The 27934-nt window shown below is 48.1% G+C and overlaps 9 protein-coding genes across 9 annotated transcripts; 4 read left to right on the top strand and 5 right to left on the bottom strand.

Moving 5' to 3' along the window:
• Window positions 1-201: 201 nt before the first annotated feature.
• Window positions 202-1383, bottom strand: Triagg1_8724 (uncharacterized protein; the record flags this gene model as incomplete). The annotated part of the gene is made up of 2 exons (XM_062903602.1): window positions 202-1014; window positions 1159-1383. The coding sequence occupies 2 exons, from the start codon at window positions 1381-1383 to the stop codon at window positions 202-204; spliced, it is 1038 nt and encodes a 345-aa protein (XP_062752360.1).
• Window positions 1384-2866: 1483 nt separating this feature from the next.
• Window positions 2867-4225, bottom strand: Triagg1_8723 (uncharacterized protein; the record flags this gene model as incomplete). Its single annotated transcript, XM_062903601.1, has 1 exon — window positions 2867-4225. One exon carries the CDS (start codon window positions 4223-4225, stop codon window positions 2867-2869), a length of 1359 nt encoding a protein of 452 aa, XP_062752359.1.
• Window positions 4226-4909: 684 nt separating this feature from the next.
• Window positions 4910-6342, top strand: Triagg1_8722 (uncharacterized protein; the record flags this gene model as incomplete). The annotated part of the gene is made up of 3 exons (XM_062903600.1): window positions 4910-5310; window positions 5379-5771; window positions 5856-6342. 3 exons carry the CDS (start codon window positions 4910-4912, stop codon window positions 6340-6342), a joined length of 1281 nt encoding a protein of 426 aa, XP_062752358.1.
• A 2009-nt stretch (window positions 6343-8351) lies between these two features.
• Triagg1_8721 (CAZyme family GH88) lies at window positions 8352-9848 on the bottom strand (the record flags this gene model as incomplete). Its single annotated transcript, XM_062903599.1, has 4 exons — window positions 8352-8859; window positions 8912-9116; window positions 9170-9644; window positions 9717-9848. The coding sequence occupies 4 exons, from the start codon at window positions 9846-9848 to the stop codon at window positions 8352-8354; spliced, it is 1320 nt and encodes a 439-aa protein (XP_062752357.1).
• Window positions 9849-10518: 670 nt separating this feature from the next.
• Window positions 10519-12405, top strand: Triagg1_8720 (CAZyme family GH154; the record flags this gene model as incomplete). The annotated part of the gene is made up of 1 exon (XM_062903598.1): window positions 10519-12405. One exon carries the CDS (start codon window positions 10519-10521, stop codon window positions 12403-12405), a length of 1887 nt encoding a protein of 628 aa, XP_062752356.1.
• Window positions 12406-13601: 1196 nt separating this feature from the next.
• Triagg1_8719 (transcriptional regulator family: Fungal Specific TF) lies at window positions 13602-18702 on the top strand (the record flags this gene model as incomplete). Its single annotated transcript, XM_062903597.1, has 11 exons — window positions 13602-13824; window positions 13884-14109; window positions 14165-15269; window positions 15469-15532; window positions 15582-15635; window positions 16060-16137; window positions 16190-16785; window positions 16836-17041; window positions 17098-17118; window positions 17168-17542; window positions 17598-18702. 11 exons carry the CDS (start codon window positions 13602-13604, stop codon window positions 18700-18702), a joined length of 4053 nt encoding a protein of 1350 aa, XP_062752355.1.
• A 695-nt stretch (window positions 18703-19397) lies between these two features.
• On the top strand, window positions 19398-20618 carry Triagg1_8718 (CAZyme family PL38; the record flags this gene model as incomplete). The annotated part of the gene is made up of 1 exon (XM_062903596.1): window positions 19398-20618. The coding sequence occupies one exon, from the start codon at window positions 19398-19400 to the stop codon at window positions 20616-20618; it is 1221 nt and encodes a 406-aa protein (XP_062752354.1).
• Window positions 20619-21048: 430 nt separating this feature from the next.
• Window positions 21049-22586, bottom strand: Triagg1_8717 (uncharacterized protein; the record flags this gene model as incomplete). The annotated part of the gene is made up of 2 exons (XM_062903595.1): window positions 21049-21982; window positions 22036-22586. The coding sequence occupies 2 exons, from the start codon at window positions 22584-22586 to the stop codon at window positions 21049-21051; spliced, it is 1485 nt and encodes a 494-aa protein (XP_062752353.1).
• Window positions 22587-23940: 1354 nt separating this feature from the next.
• Window positions 23941-27734, bottom strand: Triagg1_8716 (uncharacterized protein; the record flags this gene model as incomplete). The annotated part of the gene is made up of 7 exons (XM_062903593.1): window positions 23941-24062; window positions 24135-25244; window positions 25376-25545; window positions 26386-26457; window positions 26517-26828; window positions 26897-27203; window positions 27287-27734. The coding sequence occupies 7 exons, from the start codon at window positions 27732-27734 to the stop codon at window positions 23941-23943; spliced, it is 2541 nt and encodes an 846-aa protein (XP_062752352.1).
• Between the last annotated feature and the right edge of the window lie 200 nt (window positions 27735-27934).

The following is a 27934-nucleotide window of genomic DNA, read 5'->3' as shown; positions in this document are numbered from 1 at the left end:
CTGCATATGTATTTATTACCATATCTACCTATGTACCGTATACCAGACCACCGCGTCGCTGCCTCTCCATCGAAGCATTGAACTCGTAAAATGCCAATCGCTAATTTTGACCAACGCAAATGCAGTATAAGTAAAATATACAAATTCTAGTGTAGTATAAGTTTAGAGAATGTGCGTAAGATCGCAGGCGATTATGTGGCTCTATCGGCCTTCTTTGTTCAGTGTGTCGAGTTGAGACTCCTGAGCCTCCTGAGCAACGGGCAAATAACTTCCCTTTTTGCTATGCGCATAACGGTCTTTGGCCCAACCGTATAGGGCACTTCCGCTTAGAATGAGAGCCATGCTGCCTGCACGATTGGCAGTGATTGGCTCTCCAAGAGTCACAACGGCGATGGCGCTTTGGGCCACGCCTCGTGCGGCTGTCACAATCATGTGAGTGGTTGGACTGGTAACTTCGATTTGCATGAATGTTGCTATCGTGAGCAAGAATCCGGCCACGCCAGTAAGCACTGCTGTGCCCAGGAACTGGTGAGCAGTGGCAGACACTTCAGGCGTGGCTGTCGAGCTGAAAAGAGCTGCAGTGGTTCCCAGTTCGCCAGACAAGACAAGCAGCGGCATGTAAAACCCGACGGCCATGACGTTGGACATCCAGACCATCTGCCACATTCCTTCGCTGCTCTTGCCGAGAAAACGCTTGACGACAACGGACTCGACGGCTGTGGTAAAACTAGAGATAACTCCGAGCAATACACCCTTGCCGCTGGTGAGCATCTGGCTGTAGTCTGATGCCATTCCGGCGCCGAAACCAGCCATGACCATGGCGCATCCTCCAAGGGACAACGGCGGGTAGTAGGGGCGTGGTCGGAGCACAAGAAGCGACAGCATGAGGGTGAAGGGGAGCAGAAGTCCTCGAGCGATCTGGTAGACCGATGCGTTAACCGAAGCCAAGCAGTACGTCTTTGCGAGAATGCCGACAAGTCGGGCAGCAGTGAGCGGGAGAAGTGCAATCCAAGCCTATAACAAGTACCATTCCATATTAGTAGCTGTCACACGAATGCGCGGCGTCGTAGCATCGATATCGTCGGTTCCACGATGATCACGACCGGATCGTGGGACAGATAAGCCGCTGCAGTGCCACTTATCACGACAGGAACATACCGAAACGGGTCTTGACAGTGTGATCCATTTTGTAAAGTAGCCGATGGATGTGAGGAGCACAACTTGTACGGTTGTCTGGAAAGCCAGCAATGTCACGGGAGCGTCGATGCCGTTCAACGCTTTTTTGGAAAGGATTGTACTCAAGATGGCGCACGTCGAGTGGAAGAGCACAACCAAGGCGATTCGGCGCCTGGAGGGCGGATGGCCTTCTGGAGCTTCACTCATGCTGGAGCGATTCTATTTCGTAATAAAGGGTCTGAGCGAGTGACTGGAAAGGGAATAAACGAATGGCAGGAATATTATTCCGTAAACACACGGCGACGAAAGGAACATACAACACGACTACTTCGCACTTTGGTTACAGAGTCAAAATCTCTAGGCGTCTGTAGGCAACGGAAATGCAACAGGTTTCCAAATGCTAGCACTAGTAAGTAAAGGGGCAAGCTAGTGACTTGCCCAGGAAAGATTATTCCATGCGGCTCTCACACCACACTCGCACATTACAGGCCCTACGGAGTACAAGTACGGGGTTCAGTATTACCACCATGGGCTACGAAGATCCTCAACAAGGCTCAGCAGCATGGAGTGGCATATTCTGTAGTGGGGATCATCTTATCAGGCACGGCCCACAAGTCGTTGACGGAAAAAAAGCCCCATGGATACAGCACACGACGGTACTGTAATTTTACAAAGAGCTGTACTGTATGGAATCACATGGAGATGATAACTACGTTTGTCATGCTTGTACTGTACTCGTCTACTGTATGAGTCTCGCCCGATACGCAAGATACGCTCCTGGGCCTTGACAGTAGTATATATAATCAAACCTACTTTACCAGGCTTGCCGAGCGACTCCGTAATATTCGTCCAAGAACGCACCCGATTTTCCGTGGGTGCTTGCGTTTCCAGAACGGAGAAGTTTGCGAATGTCCGTTTCGGCGATCATCTACTTACGCGGCCGCCCCTTTTCTCTACATACTCCATACAGACAAGCTAAACGCACACGGAGCTACTATTAGTAGCAGCAAAGTCAAGCAAACAAGGCACATCCAAGGATGATAGAAATTTGCGGCTGATGATGCTCCTGCTCGGTCCAATAAGCAACAGTCTCCCATTGACTCGTACCACCAGTAGGCGCGCAACGGCGCTCAGGTGCAATCCCTGATTACGTCGCCTCCATCACGCTAAAGACTTGGCAGGCTCCGCTAATAATAACATGAGGGAGCTAGAGAACATCAGCCAGCCACTCATGGCCGCGTATATCGAAGAGCCGTCGAGATGGTATAGTTGCCAAGACTTGACAACTCTTGAGACGAATGCCGCCTATTCCGATACCACCTCAGTGACCTCTTTGTACCAAGTACTCAGGGCTGATTGTTGGCTTTATCCTTGCAATAATGACGAGGGTCTGCAGCAAATACAGAGGGAATAAAAACCAAAGAGAGACTATTCCTGCTCCCATAGGTAGTTTTGCGGAGCTAGAAGAAGTCGCTTCATATGAAGAAATACTAGTATGTATTGAAGAGAAAGAAGAAAAGAAAGAAGAAAAAAAAACCATAGAGGCCATCTCTCATAAATCTAATGCAAAAAAAAAAAAAGAAAAAAAAAATTGCTACGTAATCCGTACATGATAAGAAAACCCCACCCCCAGAGACCCAAATTATCGAAAATATAACGCTGTAGAAATTGATCGCTTGTAGGGCCGTCATCATGCCGAGCCAACGTCCGCCGGGACAATCCCACTCTTTCGGAAATCCTCATCCATCCACTTCCTCACGTTCAGCCGGTTCTGTTTCATGATTTTCTGGGCAGCCTCCCTGACTGCCTCTTTCTTCTCCAAAAAGGCTTTCCTATCGCCGACCACCCTTTCGACCGTTTCCATTTCCCTTTCGTCTGGCTCTGACATCCAGGCTGCCTCACGGGGCAAATATGAATAGGAGGCGAGAAGCTTTTCGTTCGCTACCAAAGGAACTCCCGCAATAAGCGAAGCGGGAACCGTAGAAGAGGCCTTGCGGTCGAGGTAGGTGTCAGATGCAAACGCGGGAATAACTGCGTATGATTGTGACAGTAGTCTGTAAAACTCGGGATACGAAAGATCCTCGTCAAATGCGACATTGCTCTTGATGTTTTTAGGCACCTTGACGTGCGGACCATGTCCAATCAAGTGTAGTTTGACCGTCTCGTCAATGTGGTCGCTGTTTGTAGCAGCGCTTCCGTTAATCTTCTTCACGACGTTGTCCAGGCTGCCAAAGATTCGGTTGTAGTCTCGGCGCTCGGGAGCGTAATCTCCTTGCAGGGCAAGTGAAATCTCCCGCAAAGTGTCGTTGTGTGTCTGGTTGACGGGGAAAATTGGGGGAAATGTTCGTGCCGTGACACTTGCCTGCAAGTTTTCCCACTGAGGCACTGATTTTTGCAGAAGATAATCAACCGTATGCTGGCTGAGGCCGATGAAGTCAACTCGTTCCCGGTCGACCCATTCTCTAACAACGTCGACATGTTTGCCCTTGTTCCAGTAGTCGGCATGGTGTACCAGGCAGAACAAATGTGTTGTCTCGTTAAACAAAAGGTGTCGCAGAGGAGCTACTACGGACTCTGGCTTCTCAAGGTCCAGTTCGCAAGTCGTGGAGACAACAAAGTGAGGCGGGGGAAGGTTCGCGACGTCCCTCTTGAAGTAGTTGGAGCTGTTGACCGACAAAATGGGCGTTTCCAGCTCTAGGGCGTTGACGATAACATCAGACTGGTAGCGCTGTTTGGCAAAGTAGAGTCTCAGCTCTGCGTTCGGGTGTCCACCAAATGCGTATACCAACGCTGCCGTCACTTCATCATGGACGCCGGCAGACTCGACAATAGCGATACGTATCGGCTCATGCTTCTCACATGGGAAACGGTCATTCCACCATAGCAGGTCGTCGTCCGTCGTGAAAAGGTTCTGCCAGTCCTTACCAAGCAGCATAGACCTGGTACTCTCACGGCTGCTGAGGAAAAGTAATGCAATAGCAAGAAGAATAAAGAATAGGTAGAATGAGCGTAATCGCCTATAGTAGGCGGTGAAAACCATCTTGAGCATGTTTAGAAAGAATACAGTCATAAAGATAACAGAAACAAAAACATCATGCCCTTCCACTATGGCACGTAAAAAGAAGAAGGCCAGAGACGGAAAAAGGTTACGGAAAGGTCAAGATTGCCACGAAGGAATTGCCCCGGACCATAGTTTAAAATCCGGGAGTCTTGTCTATGGATTCATGAGCCCCAGCATGCCCCGGCCGCCACTTTCCACATGTGTGCATAGCGGAGGCTGATCGATATTTACCGCTGTCCAGGCAGCTCGCTCACACTCCTTTAATGAGCCCAACTCTGGAGACGTTGTCATGCCAGCTTGGACACTAGTATCAAGAACCCTGCAGCAGGCTAGCCGGCCGCCTGGTGGGGATGATAAACCGGCAGATCCTGGTAGCTGACACTACGAGTACACTGTCCTGCTTGGAACCGGAATTAGGGGCAGCCTTGAGCATGCAGACATGGGTCAAGAATCCTGTAGAATGATCAAAGTACCGGATACTTGTTCAGCTTTGCTAAGGCGTATTGCCGCTAGGCTCGCTATTTGCGACGCTTTTAACACGTCCCACTGTGGTTTGATCTCAGGCGAATTTTGTCTTATGACAACCTTCATACCCGTGACACCTGTACAACCCAGAGCAGGTGTCACTGTCAGCATTGAAGAGCATAGTAGCTACGGTGCACGCTTCTCGCCATGCTGCTTGCGAATCGGTTTGGCCGGGCCACGATTATCGCTGGGGGCACCCTTCTGATATCGTTGCTCTTGGTGATACTGGCACAGAGCGCCGACCTGAGATCACATCTCCCTAGCTCCACGTCAATATGGCCGGCTAAGGAGTGCTCTGCGTCGTCTTTGGGCGAGAGCAGGAGAAACATTTCTTATGATCTAACGACGCCGCCTTCGGTCGGATGTGAGGATATTGTCAATGATCTCCAACAACGACTCATCCAATCATATACGCAGAGTCTAAAGGGTGTTCGATATGCAAACATCTGGGGCTATCTGGAAACAGAGAACAAGGGCGATGCCGCCATTTGGTCCGCCCAGCAGATTCTCATGAGCATGCTCGGTATTGAGATGATGGAGGCATGTCGGTAAGACTTGACGCCCGGAATCAAGCGTGAATCATTCGTCATCCTAATCCATTCCCTCCACAATACAGGTTCGTTGATCGAGACTGCGACATCGGAAAATTTCGCAAAGTCCTTGAAGAGCACCGCCCTCATTCGGCCATCATCATGGCAGGTGGCGGCAACTTCAACGACTACTACTGGGAGGACCAGCCTTCGCGTATGAAGATGATTGAGACCTTTACCAACGTTTCTATCCGAGCGTTCCCCCAGAGCGTTTACATGACGAACCCGGAGCGTATCAAGGCGACCGAAGAGGCTTTTGGGAAACACAAGGATCTGCAGCTTGCCGCACGCGATCAGCCCAGCTACGACTGGCTCGACAAGACGTTTGGCAAGAAGGAGGGAATCGACAGCCATCTCGTGCCAGACATTGCATTCATGTGGGGGAACCGATCCGACTTCCGAGTCAATGGGAAAAAGACGTGCGTATCTTGTCACCGTTGCACCGCAGGCGACCCCAAGTCTTGCTTTGACGTATTCTGACCATTGCTCTCTTGACCTTACAGACACGATATTCTCATCCTCGCTCGAAAAGATGCGGAGATTTCCGACGGTGACTCGTCCGATATCGAGTTTGGCGAAGGCGAAATGGACCTCGGCGGCAGCATCGGCAAGGTCACCTACCAGAAAGTCGACTGGAAATTCACCCACACGCCGGACATCGACCCGCCAAAGGCCCGTGATGAAGCCAACGGCACACCGGCACCCAAGCGAGAGAATGGCAAAAACCAGCGTGCCTGGGCCAAGGCCATTGCTGGATTCGAACTGCTGGGATCTGCTCGCTTCGTCATCACCGACCGTCTTCACGGCCACATTCTGTCCACACTTATCGGAGTCCCCCATGTTCTCATGGACAGCAAGCTGGGCAAGAACCTCAACTTCCACAACACTTGGACACGCGACTGCGAATGCACAAGGATTGCCTTTTCCATCCAAGAGGCACTAGACGTCGCACGCTTGTATTTCGAGAAGGAGAAGATTGAACAGCATTAGCCCGTCTTTTTTACGTCCGTCGATCAGAGTCATGCATGGGTAAACATAGAGCAGGGCACTAAAATCTTGTACCGTCACAAGTGGCTGGTTTTTCTTGTTTCTCTTTTCAACTTGTTCTTGTACCATAAATGCCGGAGAGACTTTGATTGGGGAATTAATGATTAATTGACGTACATCTTCATTACAATATAGTTGTTTCAGCATCTATAACCCGTATCCTGTGCCTGAGACAGTACTACCACTACTGCCACTACTGCTCCATACCACTGCTGTGAGGTCACATGACCTCCTAAGACCCAGATAGGTCGGTCTTCCCTCCGAAGGGACCTAGATAGAAGCAAGCTTCTTCCTACATCATACTCGGTCCCTTGCCTATGTGACCCTTGATGTGATAGCCCAGCCGGACGAGCCCTGACAACTGCAGTGTCCACAATCCTTGAGCACAATTGGTCGCGTGAACCTCTTCGGTTTCACCAGCACTACCTAAATTAACAAAATCTCCGGTAGCGAGGGGAATGGACTGTGGCGTCTTCGCGCTAGGATATTTGACCGGGTTACACCAGCGCAGTTGACATCGTTAGCCCTGTTTCTCAGAGATCCAAGACACTTTAGCCGGGTCAGGGTAGGGTAATGATCCAGTGGGCCAAATTGTGTTCCCAATATCGGAAACGTGGCTGCTAATAATCTCAGAGAAAGATGGAAATGTCGTGCCTGTACTCGTATTACTCGTCCAGCCTTATGCACTGGCCACTTAAAACTTAGATACGCTTTATTATCCGATACGAAGGGACACAGCGTGTCTTGGCTGATCGATACCGCAAAGTACTACGGAGTAGATAACAATGGTTCAAGTTGCTAGGTCCTTTTGGGGGCAAATAATATGCCTCAAAGAGCAGGAGACTACAAAGATTAGCAAGATTGCAACAAGACTTGCTTCCCCCTTTTTTTCTCTTGGCATAACAGACGCCATGGGCAGTTGTCCCCCGCTTCAAATGAGTCTTTAAGTACTCCATAAACCCCCATGATAACTAGTTATCAACGGGGTACAGACTACACTAGGCGCAAATGCGACTAGTATTAGCTTCCACTCGGGCCAGGGCAACAGGGCAAGTTATCGAAATCAGAGGTTGTTGAAGAATTGCTTTAACCGTCAGATACCAGGTTAAGTAACACTGGTTACTATCCATGTTGGATCTAAAACTTGAGATGGCCAAGCATGATTCCATGCGAGTGCAATATTAACAGCGGAATAAAATAAGTTCATCAAAGAAATTAGTATACAACTATGACGGTGCCTTTCTAACAGGGCTAACCAGCCGCCTGACGCTATTTCCTGTTAGTTCACATCAGGGCTTTGCCATTGTGAACAAAAAGTTTCCACTGTCTACACACGCTATCTTGCAACTCACACAGAGCGTCATGCAGTTCCAGGACGAAATTATCGTCCGCCCTCGTCTCCTGTCTCCGTGCTTTAATTGCGCCAGTGTCATATGCAGCACACATTCCAAATTTAGTCTTTTTTTTTTGGAGCGAGTAGTTGTATGGTATATCAGTCGCAAAACTCTGCGAGAGCATACGCTACTCTTATCCGACATGACTATTTTACATGCGAGGTTCTCAATTCAATTGTAATTTTGGTTGTCAATTAGGAAAAGAAGCGATCGTGGAAGAGAGTAGCGATCGTAGAAGAAGTAGCAACAAGAGAAGATGATTAATGAACGGGGTGTCTATGAACGTGTCTACCCAGACAGGTACTGTAGTGGTGGACAATAGGCAGCAACAGGTTCAAAAGGTTGGGAACATTTGTTTCATCTTGAAAAGGCGCAAGTTTTCAACGATATCTCTATGTCCACTAAAGAAGGCAGACTAAACAGCATCATCTACCCCCCTCAAAGCCAACTCTAATATCCCCAATCGCAGAAATATCAACTTTCATCCATATTCTTCCCCTAAGCGACCCAACAATGACTCTACTCCTGTTTCTGAGATAGAAACGGGGCTTGTTCCGTTTATACCATACCCATTCTCAATAGCTTGTTACCAAACTCCAGAAAATAATAGTCGGCGTATACCAAACCGTGATCACTGTATCTCACAAGCGCATATTCGTTATTATTCGCTGTGGCATGCTTCAGAATGCAATCAAACGTAACACCCTCAGCTCTAATGTTAGATTCTGCATCGGCGATCAGTCGCGCCGGTTCAATTGCTTGACACATGTCTATGGTCTCGCTTGCGATGCGTAACGCGTCGTCTAGGTATTTTGATCCATCTCCCAGGATCTGATGTAAGAGCAAAAGGCCATTGGCAGCTATCATGCCTGCAGAAGAGTCGCGCAACGGCTCATCACCAACCGGTGCATCAAAATCCCATAGGGGCACACAAGGATACTTGTGCGTTGCGCTTCGCAGGCGCTGGAGAAAATGCTCAGACAGGCGAATGGCGGTTTCTAGGAAAACTTGGTCCTTGGTCCAGATGTAAGTTTGTGCAAAGCCTAGAATTGTCCATGCTTGACCTCTATTGAAGGATCCGTTAGCATAATCCCAGCAGTCATATATGTGAACCCTACCTTGACCAGGTTGAATCGTCACTGTAGCCCTGATGAGTGTGCTTTGTTTTCAGAGATCCATCACGAGGATCGATGTTGACTACATGCCATGTCGAGTCATCGTTTCGGATCAAATTCTTTCGAACAAAATGGGCATGGTTTGTCGCAATGTCAATGAGACGCTGATCCGACGTTTGATGCCCTGCGTAGAATAAAAGATCCATGTCTTTTTCCAGTTAGACCTACAATGATTTGCCCATCTTATTGCGCTTGACTTACTGCACATGCTGTCCACAATCACAAGGAAATTGGTCTCCTTGTCAGTAATCGAGTACCTCTTGCTGATAGATTTGTCCCAACTTCTGACAGCTTTCATTCTCTCATCATAGCGAGATGCCAAGTTCTCAGCGGCCGTTAACACAGAAGCAAGGCTCTCATAGTTTCCCGTCAACTCCCAATCTTGCCGCAAAGCAGGCTGGGTGATGAAGCCAAGGTCGTGGGTATTAGTTCTCTTGGCCATCTGGTGGAGAGGAGCCGACCAAGCGCGACACAGCTTGAGCAACTCAGCATGGAAAGCAGAGCGGTCTACTCCCGGTAATGGCTGATACATGGGAAACTTGACACATCTCTCTAGGACGCAATACAGATTCCCAGGGAAGAAGCCGCATGTCCAGAAATTGACTTCTTTAGTGTTGTACTTCCCTGGTGTCTCGCCGTCTTCAGGCGCCCATTCAGGGTATTCAGCAGGCGCTTTCTACTCACAATGTTAGAGCTTCTTTTTCCAACTCATATTGAGACCACTAGGGAAATTATGCGAGTAGCTTACACCGTCTTCCAAGCGCTCTGATGCAACTTTCCACAATTTTGCACCGATGGCTTCAGAATACAGCCCAGAGAGTCGGTTTGCTAAATGACTAGGAGATAATTCCTTGCTAATGTGAGGTTTTGAATCCTCCATCGACAGTACAGAGGGTGATGTGGGTAGACTGTCTTGGCTATCGTGACGCGACAGCCCACCCCGCGGGCTTCCTCGTGAAGAGTCTGTCGATGAAGCCATGTTTGCAACCTATAATGTCGATTCTCAATTACGCCAAAGTACAAATTATGAGAACAAATTATGGGAAAGTCGGGAGTAGGTCTATCTACTCTAAAAGAAGTTTAAGTTCGGAATGCAGTCCCTCTCTGACATGTATGTATCTGAGTATGATTTGTGGTGGACACCTGGACCCATCATTTCCCACTTGGAACACCGCGTATCAAATGCAAAGGTCACGCTCGTTACGTTGATTGCCCATGTTGCTTGTTTGTTGTATCCTCGCTCTCGATTACTCCGGCTTTCCGCCCCGGATATGTTCTCCGACACTTGGCCCGACGCGCCGATGGTGGTGTCATTCAGCTAGCATGGATAGTGCCGGGGTAAATGGGCATCGGCTTCATGTTAGCGACTTACTGCAAGGTCCTCGATGAAATCATTCTCTAAATATCGCCATGAGTAAAAATGGCAGGCGTCTCTCTCTGGGTGGCCGATGAATTATTTCACAAGACACCCTCCAAACTACACTACCTCCAACCCTGCCTATTTTGGCAGCTATTTCATGTGACAACACTTGAACCAATCAGCACGCGTCATGGCAGCTCTCGGAAATGGAGATTCCAGATTCAATCCCCTTCATGGGAACCCTTTCAAGACGAGAGATGATGTTGCCAAAGCCGTTATTTCACTATTTGAACCTCTGCTGCCTGCTTTCTCTGAAGGAAACGCTCGTGTTCAAATCGATGCGTCCACATCTACATGGGACCGCGCGGCATGCGATTTAGAGGGCTACGCCAGACCGTTATTTGGGATTGCGCCTTTGGTTGCTGGCGGAGGAAAGTTTGATCATTGGGACAAGTACAGGGAGGGACTCAAGAATGGCACGGATCCGCAGCATCCAGAGTATTGGGGACCCGTGCCATCAATGGACCAAAGGCATGTGGAGGCGGCTGCACTCGCGTACGCCATCTTGCTCACTCCCGACCAGTATTGGAAGCCACTCGATGATACAGTGAAGAGCAATGTTAGTAAATGGCTGCTACAGAGTCGCAATGGAGAGCATGGATCAAATAACCACAAATACTTCCGAATAATGGTCGATCTTGCCCTGGAGAGTGTCGGTGTCAAGGTTGATACTGCTGGAACAAATGAGTACTTGGACGACATGGAAAGTCTTTACATATCAGATGGATGGTATCGCGATGGAGAAGACGAAGGCGATACGCGCCGTATCGACTACTATAATCCCTTTGCAATGCACTACTATGGATTATTTTATGCCGTCCATCGGCCGTCAGATAAGGCGCGTGGCGACCGGTTCAAGGAGAGAGCGCGAGAGTTTGCTCCTGTCTTCATGCATTGGTTTGCAGATTCAGGCTCAAACATTCCCTACGGACGGAGTTTGTCTTATAGACAATGTGTTGCCGCTTACTGGGGATACCTGGCAGTGGCTGGTGTCGAGGCATTGCCTTGGGGTGTCATCAAGGGCATATATCTACGCAATCTTCGATGGTGGGCAGCGCAGCCCGTCTCCCGGCGCGACGGTATCTTGACGCTTGGTTATGCGTATCCAAACCCATTTATGGCAGAGCGATATTTATCAACTGGTTCACCATATTGGGCCATGAAAGCTTTCAGTCCATTGAGCTTGTCGGCAGACCACCCATTCTGGGCGGCGGAAGAGCTTCCCATGCCTCAGCGTTCCTCAGTAGCTGCGTTTCCAGTGCCGGGTCTTACTTTCATGCATACGCCTGGTCATACCATTATGCTCAACTCTGGACCGGATTCAAATAAAGCTATGCGCTTTGTACCAGAGAAATATCTTAAGTTCGCCTATTCAACTCGGTACGGCTTCTCCGTGGAGAGCGATAGTCGAGGATTTGACGTCGGTGCCTTTGATAGCATGATTGCGCTGAGCGATGATGGCATACACTATAGGGTTCGAGAACATTGTGAAACTGCTAGAATGGCGGGAAGCAAGATTTACTCCTCATGGCGTCCGTGGTCCGACGTTGTAGTTGAGACTTGGCTTATTCCATACCCAGACTGGCACATCCGCATTCATCGCATTCAATCGCCACGGAGACTTGCCACTATCGAAGGTGGATTTGCAGCACCAAGAACTGATTTCAACGCGGACGAGACCCAAGAAAACGATGATGCTGCGTTTGTAATATCTACGACTGGCGACTTCAGTGGTATACTGGATGCCTCATCGTTGCCAAAGCGAGTCGCGAGAGTCACCAAGCCTCACGGTAATACCAGTCTTATGTTCCCACGAACACTGGTGCCCCAGCTCAAGGGAACAGTTGAGGCAAACGAGACTCGAGTTTTTGCCTGCGCGATTCTTGCTGGCCCATCGGCCAAGGAACGTTGGTCACATCCACCCGCAATTCCAGCACTTGATGAAGTTGAAAGAATGTTTCAAAACGAGGGAGTCGATATAGAGATTGTCAAGCATTATTCTCGCTCTAGAAACTAGCGTAGTGCTCGGAATATGGCGCTGTTTTATCAGTCTATCGATGTGTTGGACGCATTTCGAATAACACGCACCTGTGCTACCATACAAGCAGCCGTGTCTTCGTTCTATCCTTAATCCCAGAAAAGAAGAGATATTTTATCAGTCTAATGTAAATTATCGTCACCTAGAGGTACATTCATTATGTTCACACTCAGTACCTTGGTTGTGTAATTCCACCTGCTCTTTTATGGCGCGCACTACCCTGTAGATTAAAACATAGGTATCAATAGAACAATGTTGCCACTGCTTAGAGACGTCGGCCATAGATGATGTATTATGATTAATTCAGTAGATTACTTTCCATGCTCTATCTTTACTGTTAGTTCCTAAATGCCATTTGGATCGTGAACAATGCGTCTATCTACGATATTTACAAGTCGTCCATATCGTCCACCCCAGTAGACTACTAGACACCTGGCTGATAATGGTTGCCTTTGTTTTGCTTTGCGGCCTAGACGCCCGATCTCGAACCTACCGCCTCTAATTCACAATTGAATGATCCGAAACTATGAAGAACGTTACCTCTCAGTTCTCAAGATGCACGAGGAGTTCCCCGTCTCACAACCTGTGGCTACGCTAGAGGCCCCCTCTCCCGTAAATCGGGCCTCAGCTTCGGGTCTTCGGCATCGAATCCCTACCATCGGAAAGCCCCCCCGGAGCATCGGCCTCGAACTACTCCGCACGCCGGAGTGCTGGCACTACTGACCAGTCCACGAGGGATCTGGGCTATTCTATTCACAAGACATCATTAGTTCTTCTAGACAGTAACAGACAATGGCTTCAGTCACATGCCCCACTCCAACCCTTTTCCTTGATCAAACTTTTACCCCATGGGGAAGATAGACGCCTTTCCCAAAGTTCATCCCGCATTCCCCAGAAATCACTTGGCTTCTTTGCCGAGTGGCGGCAAGCGGGAGGAAGGCTTACCGGTCAGCGTTATAAGGGAAACTAGCCAGTGAGTTGGTTCGGCCCGTCTGAGAGCCTCGCCTGAGTCCCCATGTTGCGTTGCCGGGTGTTTGTCTGCCAGCCATTAATAGGTCACGACCTCCTTTGTGAATCCAGCAATGTTTTAACCCACATCTACTGTCTTCATTGATCTAGGGTTCTCATCTATTGAATAAGCTCAGGCGAGACTTTGGCATTCGCCGGCTTGTGCAATGTTTCAAGTTAACAAAGCTTCGGTCCGCGGTGTTGAGGGTCACACCCTCCGCGAGACTGATAAGCGCGACCGCTTTTGGTGGCATTATCCTGGTCTCCGCAGCCTCAATTTTCTTTTGCTTGGCTGTATTGTTTGTGATATGACCAATGGATATGATGGCTCTATGCTGAATGGTCTTCAATCACTCCCGTCATGGCAAGAGGCCTTGGATCATCCGACAGGTACGAGTGACATCTCCGATCATGCTCTGATAAACGTCCAATACTAATCAAAATTCCAGGTACTCGTCTCGGTACGATTTCTAACGGCACGAGATATGGACAACTTGCCGCTCTCCTCATCGCTGCTCCCTTGATTCAATGGCTTGGACCTCGACGTCCGATTACGATTGGCTCTCTTCTTCTGCTCATCGGAGTTGCGCTTCAAGCCAGCGCCCAAAATTACGCCATGTTCGTGTTTGCTAGGTGTCTGATTGGCTTCGGAAATACGATCCAGAATACAGCATGGTGAGTTGGTGGAAAAACTCAATAGTAATGGATAATTAGCTAACTAATTATGCAGCCCGATCTTGGCGAGCGAGCTGGCTCATCCATTTCAGAGGACACAGATCATTGGCATTCAGAACACAACTGGCTCTCTAGGCCAAATCATGGCCGCATGGATCACCTATGGCACTTCATTCATCGTTGGGTCTTGGTCATGGCGACTTCCTTCACTTCTTCAGGCATTATCATCCTGTTTCCAGTTGGTCATGTCTTTCTTCATTCCCGAGTCACCTAGATGGCTTGTCTATCAGAATCGCAGCAAAGAGGCATACGAGATTCTGGCCAAGTACCATGCTGAAGGTGACGAGTCTTCGCAACTACTGCAGTATGAAATGGCAGAAATCGAAGCGGCGATTGAGGCAGAGAAGGTGCAAGCATTGTCTTCATGGATGGGGTGGTTCCGAACCGCCGCTAATCGATACCGACTCTTCATCATTGTGACATCTGGTTTCATCATTCAATGGTGTGGAAATGCCTTGCTGTCATACTACATCCACCTTGTCTTCAACTCCATCGGTATAACCAACAGCAAGAAGCAACTTCTTCTCAACGGCGGCATCACCATCAATGGTTGGGTTTGGGGTAATACGTTCTCGCTCTTCATCGACAAAATAGGCCGCCGCCCGATGTGGCTGATTGGTATGAGTGGAATGTTTGTCGCATTCTTGTTGCTCACCGTATTCACTGGCGTCAACACAAGCATCAATTACGAAAACCATGCCCTCGGCCGGGCTACTATTTTTACCATTTTCCTCTTCGGCGTCTTTTACAAGATGCCTGGCTGTATGCTCAACTCGTACGTTGCTGAGGTGGCGCCCTTTGACCTGCGTGCGAAAGCTTTTGTCATTTCGAGCTTTGGCGATGCAGCAGCAAACATCTTCTCGGGGTACACCAATCCCATTGGATTGCAACACATAGGCTGGAAATATTATATTGTTTGGTGTTGTGTTCTCGTCAGCAACTTTTGCATCATATACTTCTTTTACCCTGAGACCAAGAACCTCTCACTGGAAGAAGTTGCACAACTATTCGACGGCCCCAACTCTGTCGAGGCAAAGCTTCACGAAGGCACCGAGGAAGTTGAAGAGAAAAGAGGCGAGATTAACGAGGCTACGACTGTGGTTCATGTTGGATGAGTTGGTGTTGATGTAATGTCATTATACGAGGACCTGAACTTTGGACCCACTCTCTTAACGAAGTGTACATGTAGTATTTCGTACATAGTTTTACGCGTAATATATGGAATTCCCTACCTCTAACACGCAAGTACTCGTATGTGTGTCAAACATTGTAAAATAAGTCAACTATCAGCAACCTCAGTGGTGGAATTTCCTCCAACGTCAGACCCGCCCAACAGCTGAGGCTTGCCGCTTTATCCTAAAGTGTGAGTGCTAGTGGTAATAGTGCTGTAAAGACTGACAATCGTTGGTTAGTATTGGAGGAGCCCCCGCAAACAGCTGACCAACCTAGAAAGCTGGTTAACTGGGGTGAGCAGACCCTGCGTCACCCTGTTTCTTGGGGCGGCTAGGAACACGCGACGTGCGTTCAGCGCAACGACATCTGCGTCGTCTCATGCCTTGTATGGACATATCTGCGCTTAAGCGTAATTAGGAATGCGATCCATCGAGACCACCTCCGTCGTCTTATAGTTGCTCGTGCTTGTAGCCTTTGAGAGACTGTAAGATGGACCAGGTTCCACGCAGTATGAGAAGCCCAGCACGTTCGGCGGGTGGGGAAGACGAAGGTTCACCACACCCTGATGAGTTGCCTGCGTGCCTGTCATGCAGGAGAAGGAAGTCTCGATGCTCTCGTGAGAGGCCGAGTTGCGCACAATGTATCAAGATAGGTAATCCAGCGCTCGCGTCCCTAACATTATCTTTACGGATAGGTGGTAACACAATGTGCCCCTAGGTGCCGAATGTCAGTATGTTGTGAAGCAAAAACCTGGTATCAAGGCCGGGGCTGTCGATAGTCTCAGTCGGCGACTCGGTAGGATAGCATTGATCTGCCTGCATTTTCTACAATCTACTAACCAGAGCAGAAACATTGGAGCAGATTCTTCTGGATACTTCTGGCAACACAAAAGCGAGACTAGCTGCTTTGTTGAATGGGGATCTTGAGAGACCTATGAGAAACGAATTCTCACCCACGAAATCTCCTTCGATGGAAAGGCAACAGAGACCGTATGATGCATCTCGACATGCAGGTCAAGATTCACTAGTCGAAATCGCCCCTCAATCAGACCATCACCGCAGCAAACGACAACGCATTGGCGATGAGCAGGACCGATACTGCGATACAAATGATGAATCTTGGATTACGCCATTGCCTCAATATCACTTGTTAGAAGCTGTAGTGGAAGCTCATTTTCAGACAGTGCATCACTGGATACCCATCCTCCATGAAACAAGATTTCGAGCCAAGTTTAAGGACCCTATTCAGAGGCAAAAGCTTACTGTGCTCCTTCATGCTTTGCTTTCCGCAGGAATTAAATATGTCGACTGCACGGCCTTTGGAATGAGTATTCAGGACGTCACAAGACAGATTCGCATCTCTCGAAGCACGGTGATGGAAAATGCTATGGAATCTCTTTCCATTGAGAATACCCAAGCTCTGGTGATAATTGCTTTCGACTATGTAGGCAATAGCTCCTCCTTAGTTCTGATGGATTACTAACAGTTCCATAGATGGGAAGTGGCCACGTTCAAAAAGCATGGCCTATAATTGCATCTTTAACGAGGGTTGTTGACTACCTGCAGCTAACGGTAGAGCCAGACGAAGACTCACCGAAGCAGCCTTTATTAAGATCTTTAACTGTCTTGGAAAAGCCACTTGACTGGACAGACTCCGAAGCACGCCGAAGACTTTTCTGGAGTATTTTCCTTCTAGACAGGTATATCAGATGTCCCGCATACGTGGCAATCAAGCAACTGATGAAATATATTTTAGAATCTGTTCTGTTACTACTGGGTAAGGGCTTGTGACCATGGATGTGGTAACTCTAGACTGATGTATTCAGGTGGCATACGAGCCTCACATCTGACGACGTTCATCGACGCCTCCCTTGCGGCGGGGCAATGTGGGCGAGAGCAGAGCCCGTTTCAACGCCCTATTTTGGAATATGGGATAAATCGACGGCGAAAATCGGCAACTCAATATCCAATGCACCTACGATCTATGTATCACCAAAGGCGGCGATTGACCATCCCAGCCCTGGGTCCAATGGGGATGTAGACGTCTCAAAACTTGGGGCCTTTGCGTATTGTATCGAAGCAACGGAAAATCTCAGCCAGGTCACCTCATTCTTCTTGCAGCAGAGTGTCAACTTTGGTAACCGGGATGAAGTCAAGAACTGGCTCACAAGGTTTAAGGAACTTGACCTTCGCCTAGTTCAGTATGGCCTCCCCCAATCTACTCTATTATTTCGCACTGACTCGTCTCTTCATCAGTTGGAAGATGTTCTTGCCGAAGCAATGGCAGGACTCGAACGTCTCTCGAGATGTTCTAATATTGAAACTTGATCCAAACCTAACATTGGCTCATGTATCTCACAATACCTCAATGATCCTACTCCATCAACATATTGCGTACCCGCCTGTGCGCTGGAAGAACGTTGTCAAGCTACCTAGCTCATGCAGTGCGGAGACATGCCACCTTGCAGCGGTTGAAACATCGTCAATTGTGCAAAAGTATCTGAGGTTTATGGGGGGTATCGTCAATGCCCAATTCGCATTTTGCGCTTTTGTCGCTGCTAGGATTTTGCTCATTCACTGGCACTCCAGTGAAACCCATACCTTAGAGACGGAGTTTTTCAGCCTCCTGCAGAGCTTGAAAGATATGTCGGACAAATGGCACGGATACTACACATATGGGAACACATTTGGTACTGGTCCAGATCGACAACGATCCCTAGACTTGGCTGGAAGATACGCAGAGCAGCTCGAAAGTCTGCACTCCCGCTGTCTGAACGATATGACATTCTCAACAACCGACCTCATAGAGACTCTGGGCGATGCGACTCTGTATGGCTTCATCGAGGCAACGGTACAACCCAGTTCAGTCATATCGCCTAGCGGCACTGATTACAGGAATCACAACGGCCAATCACACAGACGTTATTCATCAGGGTTTGAAGCATACCAAAGAGCTGGCGTCCCGTCTCCTACAAGAGGATCTGATATGCGTTCCAATTACCAGCCACACAGATCTCCCGCTCAAACAAGACCTTCGGCTGCGTATGGAGTCCGGGAAGTTCCACAGCCTCAAGATGACATGAGTTCCCAATCGGGAGTAGGGCAATCGCCATTGGCAACGTCATCGGCTAATGCAAATATGAGGAACATACATGGCCCTTCCATCGCTTTGATGAACGACATGAACGCCGCCAATAGCTTTCCCCATAACCAGTCAATGATGGCTGAGGAGGACGAACTAACAACTATGTCGAATATGTTATTGGGAAATCAGTTCTTGGAAATGGATCGTGTCATTTCACTCCAGGGCGCTGATTTCTTTGCATTCGATTCTACAAGAGGAGTTGGCCTCTCTGGCTAATGGGAACTCAGGATATAACAGAGTCTCGAATCTGGAATGAACTGGTAGCGCAATACTGTGCGTTTAAGAACATAATATGAAGGATGAGACGGCATAATAAAGGAAATCGAACATAATTGCTACCTAAAATATCACTATTTTATCGTCATAGATGCCTGTTGCTCTATGAGGCTTCATCTCGGAGAGCATCTCCCGATATTTGATGTGGCGAAGGACATACTAGTAGCATATCTGAAAGGTACATTCAAGTCCTAGGCCTATATGATCGCTATGTCGCATTTCACCTTTCTTCTCGCTTCTACTAGGAAGCATAATAGTACTGGACCGCAGAATTTCCATATGTACCGTTTCGAAGCAATAGTCAGATCATCGGTCAACGGCATATTGCGGACATGCCGGCGGAGAGGCTTTACGCCGATGGCCGTTGTGCCGAAAGGCCGATTAGCCACTGCGAACGCTTACAGCAGGAAGAGAGCCAATTAGATCCAGTCGAACCGCGACCAATTTAGCCCATTACCACCACAAGGAGGAGATACCCGGTGGATTAACAACGAAATGAAGGTGAGTGAAGGAATAAATTAGGGTAGTACGGAACTAATAAGTCAATATATCTTTGTGGGAAAACTCAAAGCAACAAGCAAAAGTTCCAGGTCAAATCAATGTGACAGCTCTGAACACAAGCATTGGATCTTACTATGGCGGCCCCTCAAACTACAGAACCCCCCAGCCTCAAGACTATTGTTCTTGACGGCGAGCAGCTCATAGAGGCTAGAATCCGGTTGCAGGTCGGCAATGATGCCGTTTTGCAAAAGACTTTCGAAGCATTGAAGGGCAAAGCGGACGAATGGCTTACCCAAGGTCCATGGTCTGTGATGGAGAAGAAGAAAGCTCCCCCAAGCGGGGATATGCACGATTACACCAGCCAGGCACCTTATTGGTGGCCATCACCTACACCAGATGGAAATCCATATGTGCAGCGAGATGGCGAGAGGAACCCCGAGGTTCTCAATTACAGCGATCGCGTGAACGTTGAAAAGGTCTTTGCTTCATCATCGGCTCTTGGCCTTGCATGGTTTTACACTGGCAATGAGGTCTATGCCAGACACGCCGCGAATATCATCAGGACGTGGTTCATAAACCCACAAACACGCATGAATCCGAATCTCAACCACGCACAGCTTATCCCGTTTGCAAACACAGGGCGCCATATTGGCATCATTGACTTTTCTCAATGGTACACTACGCTCCTCGACATCGCCGTCATTCTAAATAGCGGTAGTCCCTCTGGCGGGTCAGCGCCTGGGTGGCAAGTCGAAGATATGGACGGGTTCCGTCAGTGGAATCGAGAATTCCTACAATGGTTGACTGAGAGCGACTTTGGCAAGGCTGAGCGAGCAGAAAAAAACAATCACGGAAGTTTTACCAGTATGCTCGTGTCTGCTATTGCTTTTTTCGTTGACAATAGAGAGCTTGTCAAACAGGAAGCAGCAAACATTCAAGCGGACATTGATGAGACGATCAGGCCTGACGGAGCCCTACCCGAAGAACTTCGGCGAACTCGGAGTTGGCATTACTCCAACTTTACACTATTGGCGCTGACTCGACTCGCCATGGTGGCTAAGAAGGTTGACGTGGATCTTTGGAATTACAAGGGGCCACAAGGACAAGGAATCGCCAAGGCTATTGAGTATATAATACCTGCCGCAACTGGCGACGCGACATGGCCATATGAGGAGTATCAGTTTGAACGATACGCCGCTGCGGATGTTATTCGCGCCGCAGCTGACGCCGGCCACGAAAAAGCGAAGCAGGCGATTGGCAGGATTGAAACACCTCTGGTAGATTTGTGGCCTTTGAGACCTGCGCCTGAGCAACTTGAACCAGTGAAAGTAAATCCAAAACATCTCATAACATAGCTGTAGGCCCAGCATATCTGTATGGGTAACTACGAGAACAATATAAAATATTTATGCAATCACGATCAACGTAACCTCCACCTTCTCTAAGCGATTCTCAAGTAACTACGCACATCTCTATATGATGGCCTCACTAGTGTTTGTCGGTGATACCGTCTCAATATCACCTAGATTCCTTGCACATCACCTTTTATGGAGTACCTGAAAATATTTCAGATGTTTCTGTAGGATGGAGAATCTCAACTCACTCCAACTGATGTAACACAACTAATCCTGCTTGAATCTCATCATGGGCTGCCTTCTAGCTCTGGCGATATGGCTTTATTTACACGTTTATACTGAAATAATTTCCAACGCTATTAACATTTTTTGACTGCTTTGCTATGCTTGTCGTAGAACAGCTCGATTGCGTGAGGGTTGTTGATTCGATTTAGTTGGTGGCAGTGAGATAGTAGAGAACACTTTCACCAGGGCCCAGATTTGATGCAAGGACAGATCTTGCTACCCCAAGGTCACCATGATCAGGACCACCAGAGCCACCGCCTCCAAGAACCCTGCGTACGCTCCAACCAGGCGCTCCGTTGGGCTGACCTTCTGCTATTCCCAGGAGTGATAGTGAGATGTTCACCAGTTGAACTCCCTGGAGATTCTTATTAAAACCTCCCTGTCCGAGGTCTGGACCGTAATTTGCTAGAACGACGACAGCGTTCTTGTTGCCTGCATTTGGCCCAGCAATCCATGCCTGGAGCTGCTCGGATGCTTGAGATCCGGGATTGGAGGTTCCAAATGGATTCTTTGGCTGCATCGGAAATTGAGCTGTGAAGTCAGCAACTGTGAGAAATTCGGGGTCGAAAAGCAACTCCCGCCCAAGTGTGTCAAGTTGTGTTAAATCCGAGCCAGTAATCAGGTTTGCGCCTGCGCCGACCCAATGAATCGCAACCGTGTACCTCTGGACGTTTGAGAGGCCGGTAAGCGATTGAGCGTTACCCGTGTACACATTATCCATGTCAGGTCGGATCATTATTGGGGTACCTTGGCGCGCAGGGTCTTCTTCTTGTTGGTTAATAAAGCTTCGGTACTGCTCAATTGCTCGCTGGACCGTATTGAATCCCAAGAATTGGCTGGCGCCAGCATTGTTGATGTCCTGGTCTAGGCGCAAACCATCTGCGTTACCGCGCCAAAGGAAGAAGTCTGCTGCTGAGTTCCGATCCAGCTTCCACGAGAGATCTAATCTCATCGGGCGACTGGCTTGTTGGATTGCCTTGTGATACGCCACAGCAGCTAGAGAGTTATTGACGGGCAGATCTTCGTTGGCCTGGGGGCTCCCAGGAGTCATGAAATCAAGCTTGATGTAATCTACTCCCCTATTACATTATGTTAGCGGCATCTAAAGTAGAGACTAGTCATGGGGTCATACATTGCAGCCCAGTTGTTAACCACAGAGTTATGCCATTGCTGAACGCCGTTCTTGCTGAAATCAAACGTCTGCCTTAGATTGTAACTCGGCTGGCTCGTGTCAAACAAAGACCCCAGCTTGATGTTAGTTCCTTGAACAGTGACACCTGCGTCGGCTGATAATGCTCCCGGAAGTGCATATATGCCGAGAAGCTTGCCCTGCGAGTGCAGGCGATTGGCCAATGCTGTCAAGTTTGGGAATACAGAAGTGTCTGGCACAAGACGACCAAATTGGTCACCTCCATTTCCTGACCAACCAGAGTCCAGACTGCACAAGGTATATCCCGCAGTGACATTCAAAAGATCGCATTGGGTTTGCACGTTGGCTTGATTGAGAGTGAACGTTGAGCCTCCTCGGGCTTGCATGCCAAAAGAGTTCCATCCGCGGGGAGGCGCATTGAACCCGTTAGCACTGGTTCCATAGAAAGGAATGAAGAGTTGGTTCGTGGCTGTTGTTGCTGTCGCCACTATCAGCGGAACTGTGAGAAGCGAAGGGCTGTGCTTGTTCTTCATTTTGCTGGTTCTACTGCTTGCTGCGGAAACGTATAATGCCCGCATCAATAACGAGGGGTTACGGCCTTTATATATTGAATCACCGTTTCTTAGTAGACTAAAAGTGGCACATGATATCTCGAAACTCCGGTAAGTAGCAGAAGGGGTTATATTCGGTACAAGACAAAGAAAACTAGTGTAAGTCGGCTGAAATAGCATAGATCTGCCTTTGTATGATGGTTGCCTCGCAAACAGCTTCCTTTTGGAGATTAGGGTTAATGGTACCTACTGTTTCAATTACATAGACTTCTGACAGTTCAATGATTGACTCGTGTATGTGGGCTTTTCTGTTACCATCCTTTTCAAGTTGCCAAGCGTAAGCGTTCTGGGATGTGCTGATACGGAATATCGAGTTTGTCTAGATTACTCCGTACTAGCTCCTGTATTCTGCGGTCAGGTCTTTGATGAGTAAGACCAGACATTTTATTAGGCTGGAAACAAAATTTAACGAACAATACGCAATTGTTGTATCGCTTTTGGAAGGCTGGTTGTCCTTCAACCTATTCATTTCACTCACTGCACTTCAACTTGTCACTTGCCTACAAAGATCAAACTTTTTTGCACAGCACCCTTCCATAGATATCGAAGAAAGCTATATCGAATTGCCAATGAACCAAAATTGGAGTACATTTTGACGATCAACAGGCGCTATGCATCTCTTTCTATATCGCTGCGCTATGCGTTCTGCATGGTTCGTCACCTTGACTGGGGTTGGCCGATTTAAAGAGGTTTCAATCCTCTTCATTACGCCGCGTGATGGAGATACCAACAATACATTGTAACTTCAAGTGGGTATTTCAGTAACGAACCGAACCGAAGACCGTGACTTTTAATTGCGTACGATGGCAAGCTGGGGATAAAAACCCGAGACTAAGAAGATTGTAAACACCCACACGTTAAATTATACGCCTATTCTTCCACTATCTACTATTATATCTATATTTTCATAGTAACTGCTACTATATCTAAATTTATCTAATAACTGCTACTATGTATATATTTCTCTAGTAGCTGTTATTCTATTTATATATTTGTTTGCAACTGCGATTATAGTTCTATAGTAACATCAGGGTTTTAGCTGAATACTAGACATCCCCTGCAAATAGCACCACCTACTGAGCTAATTGGGTGCTTATATCGCTGAATATATGCACTGGTCCGTTTCACGGTCTCGCTTTTTCCGACCTCTACTTGGATGGATGGATTAATGCTAGGTGTGAAAGGTCTAAGCTCTCTTCTCATTTTTTTGATGCCACTCTCCCCTCGATTCCTAGCTATTTCGTTTTAACATACAGGTCTCCATCGCCATACTGGCCTATTGTTTCTCTGTTTCCAATAGTTCATCGCTTGCTTGTGGCGACTTGGCCACTCGATCCGCATCAGTTTCGTCAGGATTGTGACTACGAACGACAAGATAAGTGGGAACGACCGCCAATCCTGCATAAAAAGTGTCAAGTTAGATATTTGTTGTGCTTTTCTCAAGTCCACACATCATTAAGCTTGACTTACCAAGAAGAATAGTGTTTACAGCCAGCGGTACCCGTCCACCGTACCAGTTCCTTGTATTGAGACCATACGACACAGCCTGGGCAAAGCTCTCCTGGCCACGCAAAATGCCCGTCAAACGAGTTAGCTCCGACACGTTATCTGTCATGGTAGCTACAAGATAGTATAGCCAGCTCTGGGCCGCCTGCTGTGAAAAGCTCCACAGGAAGAGAACAAAGAAGCCTTTGACATAGCCAGGGGTACTCCAATCTAACAGGGGGGGATTGGACGTGAATTGTTCCGATACTACCCAGCCATAGACCCACGAGAGAATATGTGTAGCAACGACATAATAATACCCATATTCCAATCGCTTTTTAACGGGAAAACGAGTCCAGTCAAGCCACAGACTGAGAATCTGTGAAGAAAAGAGCGTCGCGAAGTTGCTGACAAACCCTATGAGCGCCCTTCCTCTCAAACTAAAATAATAGGCTTGAAAGTTGCCGGAGTACTGGTTGAAGTAGGCAGCCCAGAATATGGGGAGGAGGAGAAGGACATTGCGCTTTTTGGAGGTGTTATACAGAGCCTTAAACTCAGCAATCAACGACTTTTCTCCCATGACGATAACTCGCGACCCATCACTTCTCTGGACCTTCTCCGGTGGCGACAGAGCCAGGGCAAGGGGAGCCGCGAGGCACTGCAGGACGATGAAGATAAGGTAGGTAACATAGCCGACACTTCCTTTTTGTGAGGACTTTACATTCAGACCCAGAACAATTGCGCCGCCAACAATTGGACCAAGTGTTCTAAACCATACCCAGATATTCAAATATCTGGCACGCTTGGTAGGCTCTGGGTATCCAAGAGCGATGGCTCCCTCGCTCGCCCAAAAGAGACCGGCAGATATACCACAAGCAACGGCTCCCACGAGGACAAACCATTCATTTCCAAAACGGTTGTTAGTATAAAGTCCAGCCGAGTAAATAGGGTAGCCGATGGCGCCGAGTAAAAGCGTGTATGAGAGTCCGATTGTATTCGCGATTGGCCCTCCAAACAAACAGAAGAAACCCATTAATCCAAACACTAAACTATTAGCCGCATTAATGAGGTATGGTGATTCAGCTCCGCCGGCGCCTGTTGAGGTGAAGCATTAGAGAAGACTGGAATCACTCATATGTGACCCCAGGGGGGGGGGGGGGGGGGGGGTGTTGGTGTGGGGAACAAGAGTGGTGTAGATGTATACTTAGGTACATGTAGGTACGTACCTAGAGAATTCATGGCATTCCAAAGGCCTGGAGCTAGAAAGCCAACTCCTCCAATAATGAAAGCGTTGAATAGCGTGCTGCGGTACCATTGCGGCTTCTGGGTCGACAGAGTGGTAACGCGCTCCTCGGAGCCATTTTTGGCTATGTCAGCCTCGATATCAGCCATGGCGCTATGTTGTTTTACAGCAGCTTGGAATTTCTGTAGAGAAAAATGCACAACGGTTTGGATTTCGTTTGAGGGGGTTGATCCTCTATTTAAGTGCCGCGTTCTATCTACAATATGGGACCGTTTTAGCAGGACAAAGTACCATGTGCTTCAGATACAGGGAATATGATGGACATAATCAAGGAACGAATCGCCTCTTCTTAGGCTTTCAGCATATAAATTTGCAGAATGCTCATTCTTTCTGAAAATGGCGTGAGAAGACAATGTGGATCCGTCGTCCAATAAAGTACCGGCATCATGATTCGTGTAAACACAATAAATGGAGTCGTTCATCTAAAGAACAAGAACTGCCGCCCATCTTACCGCTTTTCGATGGCATTAGTACCGTTCAGTGAGAATTTCTATGACAAAGATGATGGATATTCACATGGGGCTCACAGCTGGCTGAAAGGCAACCGATAAAAACACAACTAGCCAATACGTCGCCCCATTACTGGAAGTGACTTTTATCGCTGGAGACCAAACGTTGAGTCGACGGAAGAGGCAATACGCCGAAAACGTTTTCTGAATGCTTCCTATTCGGTCTTGTGCAGCGTCGGGCCGCTTCATGGTACATAAACTCTAGGGCTCGATCCCGCCTCGCGCTGACTCTTTCCTTCAGCAACTCTTTGGTTGTGTCGTATGTAAATAACGATTTGCACTATGGCACTGGCGATTCCTATTGAGACCATAATAGTCATGATACGCAAGCCCTTTGAATAGCTGGGACGTGTTATGGTTAGCTTATCCCCTCATAGTATCGGCGCCAAAAAGGTCATTCCGTCTTTAGAATCATTCAACTCACAGCGGCTTATCATCTGCTTGAAAGTATTGTGCTCCAGCCATAAGGCCACTAATAGCAGACATGACCCACATGCTACGATATAACAACATCAACAAGTCTCTCATTGGAAGGGCACGACTTGAATAACTTACGCGATGCTAATGCTCCTCTCTCTGGGGTCGTTGCAGTTAAGTTGAACCCACGAATTGTGAACGGGATGGTAGCCAACGGCGAAGCTATTAACAGCCGTCCACAAACCCCATCGCGACCACTTGCCTACATGAGGCTGAAGTGAGCGAGCAACGATCAAGGTAATTAAATAGCTTGTCTGAGCTGCAATCACAGAAGCACCTCGCTGATTGGTGCGGTCGCTTATAAACGCAAACGTGAAAACGACGGCAAGGGCAAGAAATGCGCCCACTGCAGCCAAAGCATTTGCCCTTGTTCTGTCAAAGCCCAACGACCTGATCAGATGTACCGCGAGTTAGAACACTAATGAGAATTTTAACGCCCTTCAGTGACAAGAACTCACATGATGATTGATGGCGTATATGTAGTCAAAGGACTCCAAGTTGAGAAGACAACGAAAGTCGAGACAAAATGTGGCCACCGGCGGTAGTGAGATACTGTGCTCCACACAACCGAGAGAGGGATCTTTTTGAGACCCTGTCCGCTTCGATCCTCTTCGCCATCTTTTTCAAGACGCTTTAGCAATATCTTTGATTCAGACTCTGAGAATTTGACTAATCCCGAGCTCAGTAGAGGCTTTGGGTGAGAGGGCGACCCTGGAAGGAAAACCAAGAGGACTATAGAAACACAGATTGTAAAAAGACCCTCCACTAAACACTAGCATCAGTTATCAAGCACCGCATAGAATGGATGGAAGAGAAGTCAAGATCAGCAGAGATTCTGTTTGTCTTACGTAGAAAGAGCCATTGCCATCCTCGGAGGCCCCGGTGGCCATCCAGCAGCAAAATTCCTGAAGCTAGTAGAGGGCTGATTGCATTACCCCCAAACATGCCGAAGAAGAATATGGCGACTCTTTTCGCGAGCTCTCGCCTGTTGTACCAGGTCGATAAGGTATAACATGCTCCGGGAATATAGCCGGCTTCAGCAAATCCGAGAAGAAGGCGAGTAGCAAGGAATCCTCCTCGGTTCTTGATAAATACTTGCATTATGGCGATGAAGCCGAATGCAAATACCTGAGCAGATATCCATTTCCGTGGGCCAACGCGCTGGAGAGCCATATTGCATGGAATCTCAAACACGACGATACTCATGAACATAAGCTGATTACCCAAGTTAATCGTGGACTGAGTGACATGAATATCTGTGGCAAACCCTCCTGTCAGGGCGCTTGCAATGTTCATGCGATCAAGTTGGAAAACTAGCAAGCCGAGAAAAAGAAGTGGTAAAACCGTCATGTCTACTCTTGTACAACGTTAGAAGGTTCTTCAAACTACCCAAGGGAGGATATATTCGATGTACTTTGTACGAACTCTCAGCTCATCAGCCAAGTTCCATTCTGGCTGATCTTCTTCTCTCAGCGACACATCGGAATCTTCTTGTA

This window comes from Trichoderma aggressivum (genome assembly GCF_033847375.1).
Source record: "Trichoderma aggressivum f. europaeum strain CBS 100526 chromosome Unknown scaffold_044, whole genome shotgun sequence".
Lineage (NCBI taxonomy): Eukaryota > Fungi > Ascomycota > Sordariomycetes > Hypocreales > Hypocreaceae > Trichoderma > Trichoderma aggressivum.
Note: the sequence above shows the minus strand (reverse complement) of the source record. Positions and strands in the feature narration are given on the sequence as shown.